At 34.7% G+C, this 19,024-nt stretch overlaps 1 protein-coding gene and 1 long non-coding RNA gene across 2 annotated transcripts; both read right to left on the bottom strand.

Moving 5' to 3' along the window:
- Positions 1 to 7,908: 7,908 nt before the first annotated feature.
- Positions 7,909 to 9,098, bottom strand: LOC142537966 (uncharacterized). The gene is made up of 3 exons (XR_012818619.1): positions 8,986 to 9,098; positions 8,275 to 8,409; positions 7,909 to 8,186 (listed from the first exon to the last, which is right to left on the bottom strand). It is a non-coding gene; the product is annotated as an uncharacterized LOC142537966 (long non-coding RNA).
- Positions 9,099 to 12,745: 3,647 nt separating this feature from the next.
- LOC142537784 (uncharacterized) lies at positions 12,746 to 14,858 on the bottom strand. The gene is made up of 5 exons (XM_075643278.1): positions 14,664 to 14,858; positions 14,406 to 14,594; positions 14,006 to 14,350; positions 13,273 to 13,584; positions 12,746 to 13,039 (listed from the first exon to the last, which is right to left on the bottom strand). Exons 1-5 carry the CDS (start codon positions 14,856 to 14,858, stop codon positions 12,746 to 12,748), a joined length of 1,335 nt encoding a protein of 444 aa, XP_075499393.1.
- Between the last annotated feature and the right edge of the window lie 4,166 nt (positions 14,859 to 19,024).

Genomic DNA, 19,024 nt, shown 5'->3' on the forward strand with positions numbered 1-19,024 from the left:
TTAACAAAATAACCCAAATTTTAATCAATGAACATGATAAAAAATCGTGGAAATATTTACGAGATTACCCATAATAATGGAGAAAGAAACACGAAAAAGTAAGTTATTTAATATTTTTTGGTGTTAATCAATCTAAAGTTTTTAAAATATGTATCTTTGAAGTTTGTGACGTGCAAGAAGGGACATGAAACATCAACTTTAATCATCACTTTAAAAATCTAACTCTTCTTATATAAATATAATGCTAAGAAAAAATAGATATAATATAAAGCAAATTTAAATTTGAAGGAAAAAAATTAAGGAAAAATAAATTTTATATTCTAAAAATATTGAAAAAGTTTTGTTGATGTATTGATAACTGAAAATACCTAAAATTCAGCAGTAAAAAAGTTCATCAAAAGCATTTCAAAAGACCTTTTGCGCCTATTTCAGATGACATTATCTAAGGCTCTATACGTCTACCGATTTCGATATGGAGAAGCCTATGTTGTAAATACAGTTAATATCTTTTGGCTCTACTGAATCTGAACTCTGAACATTTTTCATATGTGGACAAATTCAATCATCAACAAATTATATGATTCAGAGAATGTTTTCAGCGCAAACACAAATTTATTATGACTGTTTATATCAATATTCCAGTAATTTATTTTCATATTCTATTTTGGGATAAAGATAAATGAGACCTGACATCGGGTGCTATTTTTGTTATAGTCTCAGTACGATCGATTATAGTAGTTCAAATATGAACGTTGCAAGTTTAAAACTCAGAATATACTCTACGAAGTGCAGACATTCATTATCTATATGATATTTCTTGAGTGAAAGATATTTTGTTTAACATAAAAGATATAAATGTCGTGTGTGTCAAACATCAATGTTGTCACTAGATGTTAGTCCCAGATGTTGTGACATCAAGCGACAACAAGCAGCTGAATAATGTACCACACAAAGAAATAACTTTAGAGATAATTATGCACAATTATAAATACTTATGTCATGCTTGAGGGAAAAATAATAACTAAGAAAAACAAATTGAGTTTACAAAACCAATACCAGTGATTCTATGAAAAACTATCTTCCCTAACAAGTCAAAGAATCAAATTGCAATCTTAAAACAACAATAGAATAACAAAATAATGCAAAAACTATATGCCAAAAACTGGAGCAACAAAATGAAATCTTCAACCAGCACTTTCACTAGTGTTGTCTTCAAATGTCTCCAACAACCACAACAACACAGTTGTAAATAACATTAATCTTCAAACTTGCAGCACTCTACTACTTAATTCTTCTCTCTGTGAGTATTTTTTTCTTTCTCTCGACACTTGTGCACAAAATATGATTCTCATGGTAAGAATTGTTTTATACACATGCTTTTTCCTAGAATTGTTTCCTTGATTATAGACATGCTTTTTCCTAGAATTGTTTCCTTGATTATAAACACAGTTATATATGATTTATAGACATGCTTTTTCCTAGAATTGTTTCCTTGATTATATACCTATAAATCGTGGTAAGATAAAATTTATAAGGAAACAAACACTTTTAATTATACCAGATCAATTCTAGAGTTAATCTCTATAAAAATATAGAAAGACAAAACTCTAATAAAATATTTAACAAAATCTTATCAATAAGAAAAATAAATTTTAAGGAATAAATTATATCTTTGAACCCAAAAAATATTTTTCCTTTCAATCTTTTTTCTTTTTTTTGCTTTTTTGGTAAAAAACAACACAAACACGACTTTCTAGGTTAACTTCATTTAACTCCTCCTGAATGTGAAAACATATATCTCACTGAATTTGATCATGTTAGCTTGGATGTTTTTATAAGTGTCGTCAACATGGAGAAGAAACATTTATCAGTTTATATTATGAGATATACAACTTCTGGACAAAAATAAAGTGTAAATGAGCTATATATGTGTGTATAGAAAAGTCAAAATTCTTTTTGAAATTGAAAGTGATACTGGGAGATGTTGTCAACATCGCATATAAACAATTCACAATTAGATCACATGTCTGAAATTTATTTAATATATTAAATTTTAAGCATAATTATGGCATGCATGTTAATAGTTATGTGATTTTATCCCGGTTAATAAGTTATTAGATTTGAAATTGTGACATTTGAATGAAACCTAATGTTCTTGATTTAGAATATTCTTGATTGATTTATGGTGAAATAGTGTGTCGAGTCGATGAGGAGTTAAATTTGAATGGTTTTTTTGAAATATACTCGCACCGGTTCAACTTTTGTTAGTATTGGGTAAAAAACAAAATTTGATTGATGATCAGTATGTTTTTGGCAGGAAAATTGTTATCATTGGAAGCCGTATCATTTAAATGATTGTCATAATCGCATAATTTTATCACTGTTAATTAACTTGTCTATCTTTTCCAACTCTATTTGCCCTTACTTTTCTTGTTCTCTGCACGAATTCTTGTTGTGTTTATCACAATTTTCATCTGTAATTTTTTGTTACATCTCGCAGATGACTAGAACCGAATACAATCCTAACGACGTGTTGGAACATTTCATGTTCGTAATCTTGATTTTGATGATCGCAAAACTTGGATAAACAATCGATTCAACAAACATATTTATCCCCCAAATATGAGTCCAGCTGGTGAAAAATTGCTCTGTCATTGTAGGCAGTTGGATTGGTAGGATCATAGTTCATGCGTAGCTGAGCTGTGACTTCAGCTAGCTTCTTGACACACATCAGATCAAAGAAATAATTCATCCTCTCCAGCGCTCGAGCAATCGTGGCAGCTTTAACTGTCTTTAGAACTGTTGTTTCCAAGGCGATGAACTTGTTCAAAACCGATGTTTTCTGCAATCACCTGGCAAACACTTCAGTCCTAAATCTGACCCATTCATTATACACTTTCAACTCTGATTCAGAAAACTCATTTATTTCTTCCCATATCAAATCAATATAAGTTTGAACCGGGTTGGTTGGTCTGGGCTCTTCAACAATTGTATATTCATGTAAATTTCCAAAGTTCAACCTCAGAAGAGCATGCTAAACCTTCAACAAATCAGTCAGAGCCATCCAAGGAAGCAGTTGCTGAACAAACTGAGCAAGTAATTGTATCTTCTTCCAAGGATGCTCAACCGTCATCTTCTGCTCCTAAATCTCCTCCAGCAGGTTTTCAACTATACACCATTGCTGAGTTGTCACTGGCAAATGTCGATGGAGTAATAAAATCAATTACCACTGACATCCAGCTGAACGTTTTAACTGATGAACCAGTTGAAGACCAGAACATAACTGAACAATCAGCCTCAGAGGCTGTTTTACAAGAACCTGAAGGAAGAACTAGTTCAGTCGGCTGCCACGACTGAACAAGCCAATCAAGCTAACATGGCTCAGTTGCACTAAAACCAAACAGAAAATGTGCCAGTGCCAACTGAAGTGCCAGCTGATAAACCAACTAAAGATCCTACCAGCTCAACTGATGCTCAACCTTCCACCTCTGCTGAATACACCCATTAGAAATCAGTTGAAGATATTATTCCAGCATTAGTTCAAACTGAGACTTAATAAAAAAATTGGCCTTGGTTATTTTCGATGACGAAGAAAAGGAGAAAGAACATGATCCATCTGAATCTCTGTCTCCTGAAATACCAGTGGCTGCTGAAATTATGCTCGAAGGAATTCAATCCGGTTTGCACACTCTTATCTCAACCATTTCCGATATGAAGTCAACCCATTTCTGCACACATTGAATATTGATTCTACGAAGTATAGTACTTTGAAGAGCCTTAACCAGGTAACCAAAGTCATTAATAACTTATTCATCCTTGTAAATCAGTTGAAGAAGGACAAAGTGACGGTTCCAGCTCTTTTCCAAACTCAAGACATGCTAATAAATCGCATTGATTTTGTGCAAACAACAATGACAAAGAAAATGGATTTGATGCAGGAACAATAGCTGAATGCTATATCCCAAGTCACTTCAGAGTTCTGTATCTTATCCAATAAAGTTGGCGGTGTTGACAAAAAGGGGGAAGAGTACAGAGAAGAGCAGCAACAACTATCTAAGAAAAGACCAAGTCAACCAAATGATCAAGGACCAGCTGATAAAAGAACCAAGAATGAAGAACCGTTCAGATCAGTTAGAAGGCAGTCTCTACATTCAGTTATTAGTCTTGGCAGATTTTCAGTTAGTAGAAGATTCTTTTATTCTTTCATTTTTGTATAAATCTGTACAGTGAAAGATTTTTCAATAAAAGATTATTTTATTTACAAATGTTCAGTTTGATCAATTCATAAATTCTAAGTTTTGTCAAACACAAAAAAGAAAGAAATTGTTGGAATTATAATTTCGGAGTTTGAAAAATTGAGCGTGAAAAGATTGAAGAACAGATCAAGACAACTGAAGATAACTGAACTGAAGATGTGAAACAGATAGTTGCCAGAACTAAAGATTAATGCACAAATTATTAAAGGCAACTGAACTATTCAGATCTAACTGAAACTGTGTAGCCAACTGGACAATCAGTTTAGACTGATCAATTACACATCAATCAGTTATTCCTATCGGCTATAAAGAGTCAACTGATAAATCAGCTTGACACGTCATCAGTTAAAGAGCGTATCCAACAACCGACAAATTGTACAAGAGCATACTGCAACTTATAGTAGGAATGCCGCATTTCAGAAAATATATAGTGTACGATTGTCAGAAGATTGTTGACGTGTCTAACATATATAAAGATTCAAATACATTCATATTACTGTTGGAAGAAAGCCTATAAATAACCGAGAAGATCAGCTGAGAAAAACACTCGAAGTGCGTACATTCAGTCTTGAGCTAAATAGTTTGTAAAGATTAGTTACAAGAAGCTCACACTCATCAGATTTATTTATAGCGTTAAGGCTATATTTTGAGCACATACATAAGCACTCATTGTTATCTTATTCGATCTTTTCAAATCAAGTTGTGCTTAGGAAACATATCAGTCGCGTACTGATAAAAGTTGTAAATATACTAAGAGTTTCAGTTTGGCAGTGTTAAGTCCAAATTGAAGTGTGTTATTACAATTGCTGTAATTAATCAAAGTCCAAATTGAAGTGTTTTATTACAATTACTGTAATTAATCAAAGTCTTTTAGTAAATATCATAACTTTGAGATAGAAGAGGTGACGTAGGGACATTTGAAGTCTCAGAACATCCACAAATCTTACGTTCTTTATTCTCAGTTTTATTATATATGTCATTCAATTATTTTCGCACTTTCATTAGTTAACTGATTTTCATTGACAACAAGATTCGCGAATTCAGTTTATCACTAAACTGATTCATCCTTTGAAAAGTTGTGAAAATTGTCAAGTGTTTATTCAACCCCCCTTCTAAATACTTTATCACTCGACCGATCCTAACAAGACATTTGAAGCCAAATTGCGGCACGTGGAGGTGTTCCACCCGGTGTGGCAAATCCTCCTACAGAACCCCATACTATTGAATATCTTCAAATGTTTGTGTTTCCGAGGATCCAATCCCGGGGCATGCGGGTGATAAAATATATGTGGATAATCCACCACACTTTTAAGTGATGAATCGTGTATCTCATGTTTCTCTGCAGCCTAGAAGAGCGAAAAGACAAGAAGGGTATGACACTGATTTTGTCCCATCTAAAAAGTTCCGAGCATCCTCATCCACTGCTAATCTTATGGATCCTGACTTCTCATCTGGAAATGATTATGATGATGAAGACTTTGAGTTGGACACAAGAACATGACCTGTTGCTGCTGAAAAGAACATGCCCCCTACTATAACCGAGGAAAAAATACTTGTTTTTGAAGAACCAACTGGTCTTACTGAGGATGAATATTCGCTGACTGAGTTTCTTCTGCTCCTGAAAGAAGAAAAAGCCTTAAAGAAAGCCACCTCAGAGGCTAAAGAGCCTGACGAAGAGATGTTGAAGGAATTCAACGACAAACTCCCTGAACAATCTCATGAATCTACCTATAGTTCTGACTCTGATTCTGACAAGTATTCTGGAGAAGAGGATGAAAATGATGATGCTGATAGTGAGAATGAAGAGATCATAATGAAAGAAGGTAGTGTTGCTGATGTTGAGGAAGATGTTGATGACACCAAGGAAAAAATCGATACTGCAGACTATGAGTTGAGTAAGTCATTTTCCACAAATTTTATTCTTAAGTTGCTCTTGTTTTGTGGCCCCTTTACATCAATCGAGGATTGATTGATGGAAACAAATGTTGATGTTGATGTCTACAGAAGGCAAAATTTGTTTGAGTATTTCAAAACTCGGAGACTTATGTCAATTATGAGCACTGTGGCTCCTTCTTTGCGAAGACTGGCCCTGGAATTCTACTCCAATCTATCATCCAGTGTGAATAATGAGATATTAGCAAAGTATGGAGGTGTGTTTGTCTGCTATCGGGTGTACAACTTCAATCCATCTTTTATCAATACATTCTACAATAGTTCTGTAGGTGATGAAGAAGAAATGTCGCCTGACATTAATGAAGTTACGTCTGCCCTCACTAGAGGTTTTATTACAAAATATCTAGACCATCCTAAGCAACTATCTGCTGCGAATCTGACTTCTTTTTATCCAATTCAACACAAGACTAGGATCCTACACTGGGCTCCCTCCACAAAACTACAGTGGTTACCAGACCATTTGGTAACTTGGTGTTTAAGACTATGTCAAAATTTGCTGATAAATGATCGAAATCAACGAAGTTGCCTTTTCCATCTTTAATCTATGGAATTTTGGATTCTCAAGGTTTTATAAGAGATATTGATGAAGATCTCTATGGTGTTGGTGAAATGATGAAGATTGTCCCAGCTTACTTTAATGGTAATATGAAGTTAGACCTCCCTTGATCTGCTACTGGTGTTGTTTTGATGTTGGTAACACGCCCTCTTTATCTGCTCGGAACTTTAATGTGAAATAGCTCGTAGCTCATTATGAAGCTCAAGTAGCCGAATACCACTTACTTCTAAACACGGCGGTTCATTCTGGGAAAAAAAAAGAGAGTAGAAGAATCTACATGTGCAAGTGTTGAAGCGCATAAAAAATGGAAGAAGGAGATTCAGATGAGCTCAACAATGGAGTTGGATAAACTCTAGAAACAATGTTAATTATATTTTCCTTTTTGATAATATTGCATATATTAAATCATAGATTTTTTTCTTACTAGGCTTTAAGATCTTTGATAAACTCTAGATATGATAGATTTATTTAAAAGTGTTTATTTTATAATAAACTCTTGTTTTCATATCTTATATGATTCTATTCAAAGAATAAAATACAGGGCAAAGAAAGCTCATCAATGATCAAAGATAGATACTTTGATCGATGGATGAAGTACAAAATTTAAGACGTCGTAGGAGATCAAGCACGTATATTGGTAACTTAATAAGAGCTAAGAGTCAAGACATATTGAAGTATTGTCGTGGAGTGTTGAAAACATTCATGCACAATAATCACTTTATTGATCATTAGAGTGATGTTTATCAAAGAGGATTTTGGCTTCACGAACATTGCATCTGTTGTTTTGGTTATTTGGTTTGATAAATATTTTTGATGCACTTTGTTCTATCAGTTTGTTAAGGAAGTTAACTTTTTTTTATTCATTGATATTGTTTTGTAAATTAAAAAGTTTTTCTAATGAATCTTTTGTCACGAGCACTTGTGAATAATTAATTATGCATTATTTTGTTCATCACAATTTAATCGTGTGATAAATTAAATTATTTTGTTGTATGTTATGTTAAGTTGTTACAACACTACATACAACACCTATATCTATTCACACAATCTCCGTCTGTTTAATACTTTTATGTCAAACAACCTTTCATTGACATCTCTTTCAGTGCAGCACCCTAAAAGCTTAATTATATTACGGTGCTGAGGCCCTGTAGTCATGCCTCATCCCCTAGGCAAGAAAATTCAGATGGCTTCTTCAGTGTTATCATCTGCCCGTTTGTTAATTCGCCATGTGCATGCATGAGTCACAAATAAATGATAAAACACAAGCCTTAAACGATTTTGGACAACACTTTTGTTTTCACAATGAGACAAAAGAGACACATATAAACAAGACCAAAACCACCTGCCCCAATCTTGGTGAGGGAAAAAATGTCGGTAGCAGCGGAAATCATGTGAAGATTGGTTGTTTACTCGTTCATATTCTGCATAGGACAAATGATTAAGAACATTATGACACCAACATGAAATTAACCAAAGAGAACTCAGGAATTTAGATAATGTTTCATGCACCTAGATTATTTGTTCTTTTGGAGTCAGATATTGTAAAGTACTTGGTGCACCAGACTGCTACCCAGAAAAATGCAGAAAGAAGGCGGATGGAAATTGTTGTGTATATTTTGTGCCTCTTGGCTGAAGAAGTTGATTCTGGCCAAGAACATAAAAAAAAACAGAAAATCATTTAATGCCTGAATGAAGACATCCTTTCAGCTTCATACCGAATCAAATATGGGATTTGGAAAAAAAATATATGTATCTGCTGAAACATAAATTGATGATTTCCAATTATTACAGCAAGTTGCAACTTGCAACTTCATTAATGTTGACTATTAACAGTATAGCTCAATCATGTTTTCCAAGACTATAATAGAAGCATAACTTGTATCTGATAAAGGCATATAGACTATATGAATGCGTTTCATGAATCTTGTATCAAATATTAACTAAGTTAAAGGTGCCTGAGCTGTTACAGAAGATACATTATTATGTTTTTATCACGACCTGTCCAAACTAGAAATAATCAATGGACCGGTAACTTTCATTTACTATGAATCGTTAACCGGTAACTTTCATTTAATATGATTCTTTAACCTTTTATCGCAACTTACTAAACGTAAAATGCGGTACTAGTATACTAGCCATGTAGACAGGATCACGACAAAATTTTTGTTATTCAGTCAATATGCCAAGATTACGATGATAGAAAAAGTGAAGCAGATATACCTAGTGTTTCACGTGCCACACGAATATAAAGTGGATCTCCTCCTTGGGGTAGAGTATCTGATATTAAGCAATTTATCCAGCCACATGACACATTTACTACCATTTCCATATATATATTTATGTTAGTGCAAGCCATACAAGAACACTCCGTTAAATAGATATCATCACACTACTGAGGGCTCGAGCCATAGCAGACAGTGAAACTATCAGGCAATTTCCGTTCTTCGTGTCTCACAAATCCATCGTCGTCATTGTTACATTTCAGGGTGAATTTTCTCCTTCTATCCATTCATGGGATCTATCCAGGGCCTGTCAATAGACTATTGGCCGAAAATCCCTTCAGATACCTGCACCCTTGAATATTATTTGGGTAACAAACTCCATAAGGTCCACATGAGCCATACCTATCATAGATATCTTTATTCAAAGTCATTATTGGAACCCAAATTTGTGAACCATTTTCCCATTTCAGAAACTGTATTATAACGATTTGATTCGCCACCAGTCTTAGTAAAACTCATTCATCCTTTGTCTCATATTTTAAAGAAACCCCTTCAGAACTGGAATGATAAATAAGACTGAATACATGATTACTCTTCCTAAATTAGGCGCCAATAAATCCAATATGTCCATTCCAGGGTCCCCACCTAGATTGACTATCTTGGCTTTTAAAGTAACGACCGAGGTGGTTCAGTCGACTCAATTCTAAACACAAATTCACCTTTTAATGGATCATTTGATGTCCTCCATGATGTCAGAACACGCCCCCTGCCGGATTTTGAGTCCCACCCAAGCTTCATTCCCTGTAGCAATGTGTCAGTAGCAAAATTAAATCTTTGCCAAACAATTTTGTCAGTCAGAAATTTACCATCTGTAATAACGAGTTTGCCTGAATCCAGGAGCACCAGAGCTGGCCTGGACAAAGGCAGATTCATTTTAACAATCAAGGTCCTGTCTTTTCTATCATCATGTAGACAAAGATCTCCAGAAGAAATCAAAAAAAGTTTGATGTCAAATCCACGCAAGGTTTCCCCTGTTAGCAACCTACACCACTATTAGTGGCTTGATCCCTCGATACCATATGCGCAAGTACCATAAATCTCCACATGATTTTTTTTGGAAGAAGAAGAACCATTGAAGAATCCAAGTAGAGGCAAAAATCTGGTCATTTTCTAAAACTTGGCATGACCACAAAATATTTCTAACATCAATATGGATTGTTGAAGTTGAAAATGTTGTACAATATATCGAACGATAAAGTACAGTAAACTTTTGTAAAAACCAGTGAATTAAATGGTGAAGAAAACACAGTAGAGCAAAGCTTAAAGTAAACAAAATCGAGGCCTGTACGAAGTACAATGTCCTTAAAACAGATTTGTCCCCTCCTGTATGTGCTTCGAGAATCGTCTTGGACGTCTGTTTCCCAAGATACAAAGGAACAACCAGCAGTGACTTAGCACGAGGTACTACTGTGACGAACTGAAAACATACATTTACTTTATCACCGAAATTTAACGAAGGCCAAATGGAAAGCTAACAATATGAAATGGGAGAGAATACTTGAAAAAGATAAGATTTTCATGTATATGAAATGAGGAAATGAACACACTATTTATAAGCCCCAAAATGCACACCAAGAGTCATGCAAGATTAACTAACACAATTAATCTTCCCATTAACTCAAGAATATGAAGAGCTAAAAGTCTTCAATTAACTCAAGAATGTGGAAAGTCAAAAGACATTTCTACAATTATGAGCCACAATTAACTCAAGAATATGGAGAGCCAAAAGACAGCTGCCACATTCAGGAGACATAATTTTTATTCAAAGTCTAAATTTGATTCAAATTTCCAACAATCCCCCACATTAATGAAAATTGATACGAATCTTGTGACAAAGTTCTACAGTTGAATCATGGATTGGATAGGTAGGTGTTACCCTATGAACCTTCCCTTATGAAATATATTTGCTTTACTAGCCGACCAGTAGATATGATGTCCTTGAACTATTCTGCTGTTTATGTAAATTAAGATATATTTCGCACAAGACTCTCCCTGATATTATTCAGTTCTCATGATTGTGTTCATTTTGGCCATGAACACTCGTCTGGTTCTGCGCGAGGGTCTAGAATTGAGCCTTACAATTCCTTCGAAGCGGCCTCACTTCTCTCTTACATAGGTGATTATATATTCTTCTCGTCAGAATCATTAAAATCTGTAATCTTATCCTCAACATTACTATTTCATTATAGAAATGAGCTAGGGATAACCCCCACGGTGATATATCAAATCAGTGCGATTAGGTTGTCCCATTGAACCTAGTTCTTGGGATCTCCAATCACTGTAGGTTGGGTTTTCCTTCACACCAATTTATTCTATAGGCTTGATCCCGATTCCCATTGACATTTTCGCAACTAACTCTCTGTTTAATCCCTTAGTTAGCGGATCCGCTATAGTATTCTTTGACCTTACATAGTCAACAAAGATAGCTCTAGTTGAGAGTAGTTGTCTAATGGTATTGTGTCTACGACGTATATGCATAGACTTACCATTATATATTTTATTTTGTGCCCTTTCAATCGTAGATTGACTATCATAATGTATGCATATAGCGGGCACTGGTTTTTCCCATCCCGGGACATCTTCTAAGAAGTGACGCAGCTATTCAGCCTCTTCAGCACACTTGTCAAGAGCTATAAACTCAGATTCCATCGTGGATATGACTATTACACTTTGTTTAGAAGATTTCCACGTAATTGCTTCACCTCTTAAAGTGAATACAAATCCGCTTGTAGATTTTGAGTCTTTCATATCATATATCCAATTTGCATCACTGTATCCTTCAATAACAGCAGGATATCTGGTATAGTAAAACACATGATCACGAGTGTACCTTAAGTATCTTAGCAATCTGGTAATTGCTTTCCAGTGTTCAACTCATGGATTACTCGTGAATCTACTCAATTTTCTTACTGCATAAGCTATGTCTGGTCTTGTACAACTCATTAAGTACATCAGACTTCCAATAACTCGATAGTATTCTAATTGAGACATACTCTCATATCGATTTTTGATAGATGATAACTGGTATCTATCGGGGTTATAGCCAATGCAGAGTCATCATTATTGAATTTCTCAAGTATTTTGTCAACATAATGTGGTTGACTTAGAACTAGCCCTTCTGATGTTCTATAAATTTTAATTCCAATGATTACATCGTCCAAGCCCAAATCTTTCATGTCAAATCTTGAGTTCAATAACTTCTTGGCGGATTTGATCATCTTATCATTACTACCAATGATAAGTATGTCATCTACGTAAAGACATAAAATGACATATCCATTTTTAGTGTTTTTTATGTATACACATTTGTCACATTCACTGAATTTAATTTCACTTTTCATCATGGCTTTATCAAATTTTTCGTGTCAATGCTTTGGTGCTTGTTTTAAGCCATATAGAGACTTCACCAGTTTACAAACATTATTTTCTTGCCCAGTCGCAGAAAATTCTTCAGGTTGTTCCATGTAAATTTCCTCTTCTAAATCTCCATTTAGAAAAGTTTTCTTTACGTCCATTTGGTGTGCTTCAAGATTTCGCAAGGCGGCAATTGCGAGTATCACACGAATAGAGGTTATTCTCGATACAAGAGAATATGTGTCAAAATAATCAAGCCCTTCACGTTGATGGTAACCTTTGATTACCAATCTGGCTTTATACTTATCTATGGTTCCATATAATTTCATTTTCCTTTTGAAAACTCATTTACAGCCTAGGGGTTTGCTTCCCGGAGGAAGATTTATTAATTTCCATTTATGGTTTTGTAAAATAGATTCCATTTCGGAATTGATAGCCTCTTTCCAAAGGGGTCCCTCAGATGAACCCATTGATTCCTTGAAGCTTTGAGGTTCACTTTCTATCATGAAAGTGATGAAATCCGAACCAAAGGATTTCTCAGTCCTAGCTATCTTGCTACGTCTAGGTTCAATATCTTGGTTAAGCTCTTGTTCCTTTTCAATTGTCTCATGTGATCTTTTTGAAGAACTTGGTTTTTCCTTATATTTGTATGGAAACAGGTGTTCAAAAAACGAAACTTTTCTTGATTTCATTATCATATTCTTGTGAATGTCTGGTATTTGAGATTCATGTACAAGAAAATGATATGCGCTACTATTTTAGAAAATGCAATCAACAGTTTTTGGTCATATCTTTAATTTCTTTGGAGTGGGTACTGCTACATTGGCAAGACACCCCCACACTCGTAAGTATTGGTAGGAAGGACTTCTACCTTTCCATAACTCGTATGGACTTTATCTTGCTTCTTTCTGGGCACCTTATTTAAAAGATAATTTGCTGTTAGAACAGCTTCCTCCCACATGTTCTGTGGTAAACCACAACTTAATAACAACACATTCATCATTTCTTTCAAGGTGCGATTCTTTCTCTCTGCAATGCCATTTTGCTGAGGAAAATAAGGTGCAGTTCTTTCATGTTTGATACCATGTTGAGCACAAAACTCAGCAAATGGTGATTCATATTCCCCTCCATGATCACTTCTTACCACCTTAATTTTCTTTCTAAGTTGGTTTTCAACTTCACTCTTATATTAGACAAATTTGTCAATAGCTTCATCCTTATTTTTAATGAGATACACATAACAAAATTTTGTGCTATCGTCAACAAAAGTAAATTGAATTATTTATTTCCACCACGAGTTTGTACCCTTTTAAATCACATATATCATTGTGAATTAGATCAAGTGGTTCACTATTTCTTTCAATTGTTCGAAAATATGATCTCGTTAGTTTTGCCTCAACACAAGTTTCACATTTGTATTGTTTATCAATTTGTAATGCAGGAATGCTTTTCATGTTAATTAGTCTACGAATTGTATCATAATTAAAGCATCCAAGTCTACCATACCACAAACAAGAAGACTCAAGCAATTAAGCAAAAGTATTAACTTTATTAATCACATGCTTAATAGTCATTACATTGAGTTTTAATAATCCATTACAAACACAACCTTTGCCTACAAACATTCCACTTTTCAATAAAACAACATTATCTGACTCAAAGACAATGCGGAAACCATGCTTGTTAAGAAGAGACCCTGACACCAAGTTCTTGCGGATGTCTGGTACATACAACACATTGTTCAGAGTCAGTTCTTTTCCAGATGTCATCTTTAGAAAAACTTTTCCTTTACCCTTGATTTCAAAAGTAGCGGAATTTCCCATGAATAGCTTTTCCCCATTCTCGGATTCTTCAAGAGTAGCAAACATCTCCTTGTTCGAGCAATAATTGGCGAGTGGCACCAGTGTCGATCCACCACTCCCTCGGGTTTGAACCCACAAGATTAACTTCTGATATTACAGTACAAAAATTCATGTTCGAAACCTCTTGAGAAATGTTTTCTACCACATTCGCCTCTCGGTTTCTCTTCGGCTTCTTACATTCAGAGGCCTTGTGACCGATACCATCAAAGTTGTAGCATTTTCCAGAAAACGTTTTCTTCGAAATGCCTCCTTTGGGTCCAAGGTTCAACCTTTTGTTGGAGGAAGAAAAATTTATCTTTTTCGAGCTTTGACCATGCTCGACAACATTTGCCTTATCAGCAACATGAGAAAACAATCGTCTTTCCGAACTCTTTTTGTCTTCCTCAATATGAAGTCAAACAATGAGCTCTTCAACATTCATCTCCTTGCGCTTGTGCTTCAAATAATTTTTGAAATCCTTCCAAACTGGTGGTAGCTTATAAACAATAGCAGCCACTTGGAATGATTCGCTCAAAGTCATCTCCTCACCGTGAATCTCGTGCAGAATCACCTGGAGTTCTTGAACTTGGATGATTACCGGCTTTGAATCCACCATTTTAAAGTTTAGAAAACGGCCTACAAGAAACTTCATGGCCCCGGCATCCTCGATTTTGTACTTTCTGTCAAGGGATACTCATAGCTCTTTAGCCATTTTCTTTTCGCAAAACACATTGTAGAGCGAATCGGCCAATCCGTTCAGTACATAGTTTCGGCATAAGAAATTAGAACGATTTTATGCCTCCACCGCACTAACAGATTCAACATCTCCCTCACCCTCTTTGAGTTTAGGAGCATCCTCAGACATGAATCTGGCCAGGTTCAGCATTGTCAAGTAGAACAGCATCTTCTGCTGCCACCTTTTGAATTCCACACCAGTGAACTTCTCAGGTTTTTCACCGTGACTAGCTGGGACAGCAACCGCAACAGCACGTGGGGTAACATGAGGGACAACTTGAGGCGGCACAGTAGGGACAACATGACCAGTTTCTCTTTGCACGCTGGTTTCAGTATCCATATCTGAAACAAACCACGTAATGAGTAATCTGTTTTAAGATTGTTACACAATATATCGAACGATAAAGTATAGTAAACTTTCGTAAAAATCAGTGAACTAAATGGTGAAGAAAACACAGTAGAGCAAAGCTTAAAGTAAACCAAACCGAGGCCTGTACGAAGTACAATGTCCTTAAAACAGATTTGTCCCCTCCTGTATGTGCTTCGAGGATCGTCTTGGACGTCTGTTTCCAAGGATACAACGGAACAACCAGCAGTGACTTAGCACGATGTACCACTATGACGAACTGAAAACGTACCTTTATTTTATCATCGAAATTTAATGGAGGCCAAATGGAAAGCTAACAATATAAAATGCAAGAGAATGCTTGAAAGAGATAAGATTTTCATGTATATGAAATGAGAAAATGAACACACTATTTATAAGCCCCAAAATGCACACCAAGAGTCATGCAAGATTAATTAACACAATTAATCTTCCCATTAACTCAAGAATACGAAGAGGCAAAAGTCTTCAATTAGCTCAAGAATGTGGAAAGTCAAAAGATATTTCTACAATTATGAGTCACAATTAACTCAAGAATGTGGAAAGCCAAAAGATACTCCAAATTCATGAGACATAATTTTTATTCAAACTCTAAATTTGATCCAAATTTCCAACAAAAAAAAACACTAACATAAAAAAAAATCGCCAGGGCCCAGAAGAGAGTCGCCATAAACGAGTTTTTGATGGGCCTGATGTACCGAAGAAGATTTCGTGATGATGATGTTCTGAGATTACAGGACTGACCAGCAACAGGAAGGTGCGGCACGAGAAGACTAGCTTTCGCACATATGAACATACTGTTGGTGGCCGTGTCGTTGCATGGCTTTTTTTCCTGAGATTACCTAATAGTTGGGGCAGTTAAGCTGTTGCATTTTTTTTTAACAACGTTGCATTGCTTTCTTGCATGTATTTAATGAATCATTATCCCATGAAAGGTCACCCCTTTCTAGATTTATATTATATAACCTTAACAAAATTTACAGACTTTCAATCCGGATTGTGAAAATGTAAAGAACCATAGACCTCTGCATTAATTCTGTAAAAAAAAGTTGGCAATTTAGTGTGTTATATATCTACTAAATTTTATTTTCCCGCTTCAAATTGAATTATGAATGTCAAATAGATCGGTCTAGCTAGAACCTCTACACTTGTCCGAAACAGGTCCAGTCTTGGCGAACTATGTAACCTCACTGGCCCCATAGGTCCAAAGTTTTAGCACAAGTAAAATGTCCCGTATTATGCTTTTTTTTAACTCCAATATCCGGGCTTTTGTCCAACTAATCCCAGCAATATTATGATATTATATGAGGATAATTACATCAAGAATCCTCTCCAAAACACTACAAATTTTCGGACATACTAGCTGGAAGAAGGGACACTGTCTGCTACTATTCCTTCATCATTTTTAGCAAGGAACCTTCCAAGATATTGAGCCAATTAAGGTTCTGTCCAAGAACAGGCAAAGTTGGTTCAATTTTAAGAATTTTTCATATCTTATGTTGCACATACAGTGCACCATTCGAATCAGAGTTCGGCGGCAAGGAACAGTCAGCTAACGAGTTTTTTCTCCCAGAGGTTTGACACAGTTATAAAAAATTCAACTATATTTAAATTTTATATTTACCTCATTCAGATGAAAAGTATAAAATAAATCCAATATCTTCTGAAACTACAAACATCGTCATTAAATTTGCACTCCCCGAGGTTTGACATAGTTATAAAAAATTCAACTATATTTAATGTTACATTTACCTCATTCAGATGAAAAGTATCAAATAAATCCAATATCTTCTGAAATTACAAACATCGTCATTAAATTTGTATTTATCTTACATTAATTTTGTATTTATTTTACATTTTTTTGTTATCATGACAGACGTGATAGATGTAGAACCTTTCTATATAACAAGCAGAATACCCTACTTATTTTTATATTTGAACAAAATTAAATTTTTACTGACGTTTGAGGTTATCTTGATAAAACTAGACTACTGCTCAAAGTAATCTTGTTGAAATTTTTATTCACAAAATGCTGCAATTATGAATCAATTTCTTACACTTATTTATTTAAAATCTATTCGAGCTCTGCTCCACCATAAAACCACAATATATTAAAATCTATTCGAGCTCTGCTCCACCATAACTTCATCTCACAACAAGTAATATCAAAGTCCCAGTTTATCCCGAACAAATCCGTGCCGAGTTCTTTCATGATTCAGGAAAAATATGTGAAGAACCGAATTCATGATATCCCAAGTGTATATCATACTCAAAAATTCAAGGAAACCAAATAAGCACAATGATGGACGAACTACTTATACACCTTAATTATAATGAGATTGAAAGACTTGTGACAATCAAGTTAACGGCCATTGCAAGCCATTTACAGCAATAAATATTTATAATTAACCACTTTGCAGAATATGACACTCATTGCAATCATATTTCGAAAAGTTTAAGGGGAGAAAGGTGAACCAATCTCATAGACTTGTAACAACACAATAAAGGAAGGATAATGACATTAAAATGGAATGAATAGCCATGAAGGAAGGACCTTTCCGCTGGTTGCTTTCAGCCTATGAATAATGGATGGAGCTTCAGGTAAATAACACCAAGAATCCTCTCCAAAATACTTCAAATTTGGGCCAAATAGCTGCAAGAAAGGGAGAATTTCTGCTACAATTTCTTCATCGTTTTTGAGCAAGAGAGCTGCCAAGATATTGAGCTAAGTTTCTGTCCAAGAACAAGAAAAGTCGGTCCAATTTGAAGAATTTTCATATCTTCTGTTGCAACATACAGTGCATCATTCGAATCACGGTTCGGCAGCAAGGAACAGTCTTTCGTTCGAGGATCCCAAGAAATATTTTCTCACATATTAATCCAAGAAAACAAGTCAATGGGTTTTTCGTTTTAAAACTCGATATGTATGATTTAAATTGATATATCATGATATGGCCCTTCTTCTTTCCAATCAACTTTGAACCATTGATATGATATCAAACCATTGGACTATTTTAATATCAAATCCGATGTTAGTTATGATATTCATGAGAAATTCGGTTGTTAATTATATATATTTGTTCATTGTAAGCATGATATAAAATATTTGTCATTGTTATTGAAAAGTACACTAATCGTTTTTCTTTAAAATATACTATAAAATTTTTTTTCTCACCTTTCGGCCGGAATATATACTTACATGCATATAAATATTTCTGACACAATTTAAAAATAAATCAACCAACTATTATTTTAAATCCAAAAGAAAGTAATTTCAAAACATAAAATCGTAAATGTCAACCAAATCTAAACTAACATTTTTCAAAATAAAGGATAAACATCTCAAAATCTCTCAAAAGAATAAAAGTCACAAATTTTTTAACGTAAACTTAATCATAAACTTAATTTTGCGAAAAACTAGCAACGGTCCTTGGGTTGTGTGCACCTTCATACCAGCTAATTCAACCATCAAGTCCTCCATCAATATCAACATCAACATCATGCTCACCTGCATCAATCAGATCTCGTGAGTCTATTGATCAGCAAACCTTAACCATGATAGTAAGTAATACATATACATTCACATGCAACAGTGAAAATAATTTTAAGAAAATAGCTTTTCATAAACATGCATAAACTTTAACATTTTTCCTTTCATCATA

This window comes from Primulina tabacum, chromosome 2, assembly GCF_025594145.1.
Source record: "Primulina tabacum isolate GXHZ01 chromosome 2, ASM2559414v2, whole genome shotgun sequence".
Taxonomy (NCBI): Eukaryota; Viridiplantae; Streptophyta; class Magnoliopsida; order Lamiales; family Gesneriaceae; genus Primulina; species Primulina tabacum.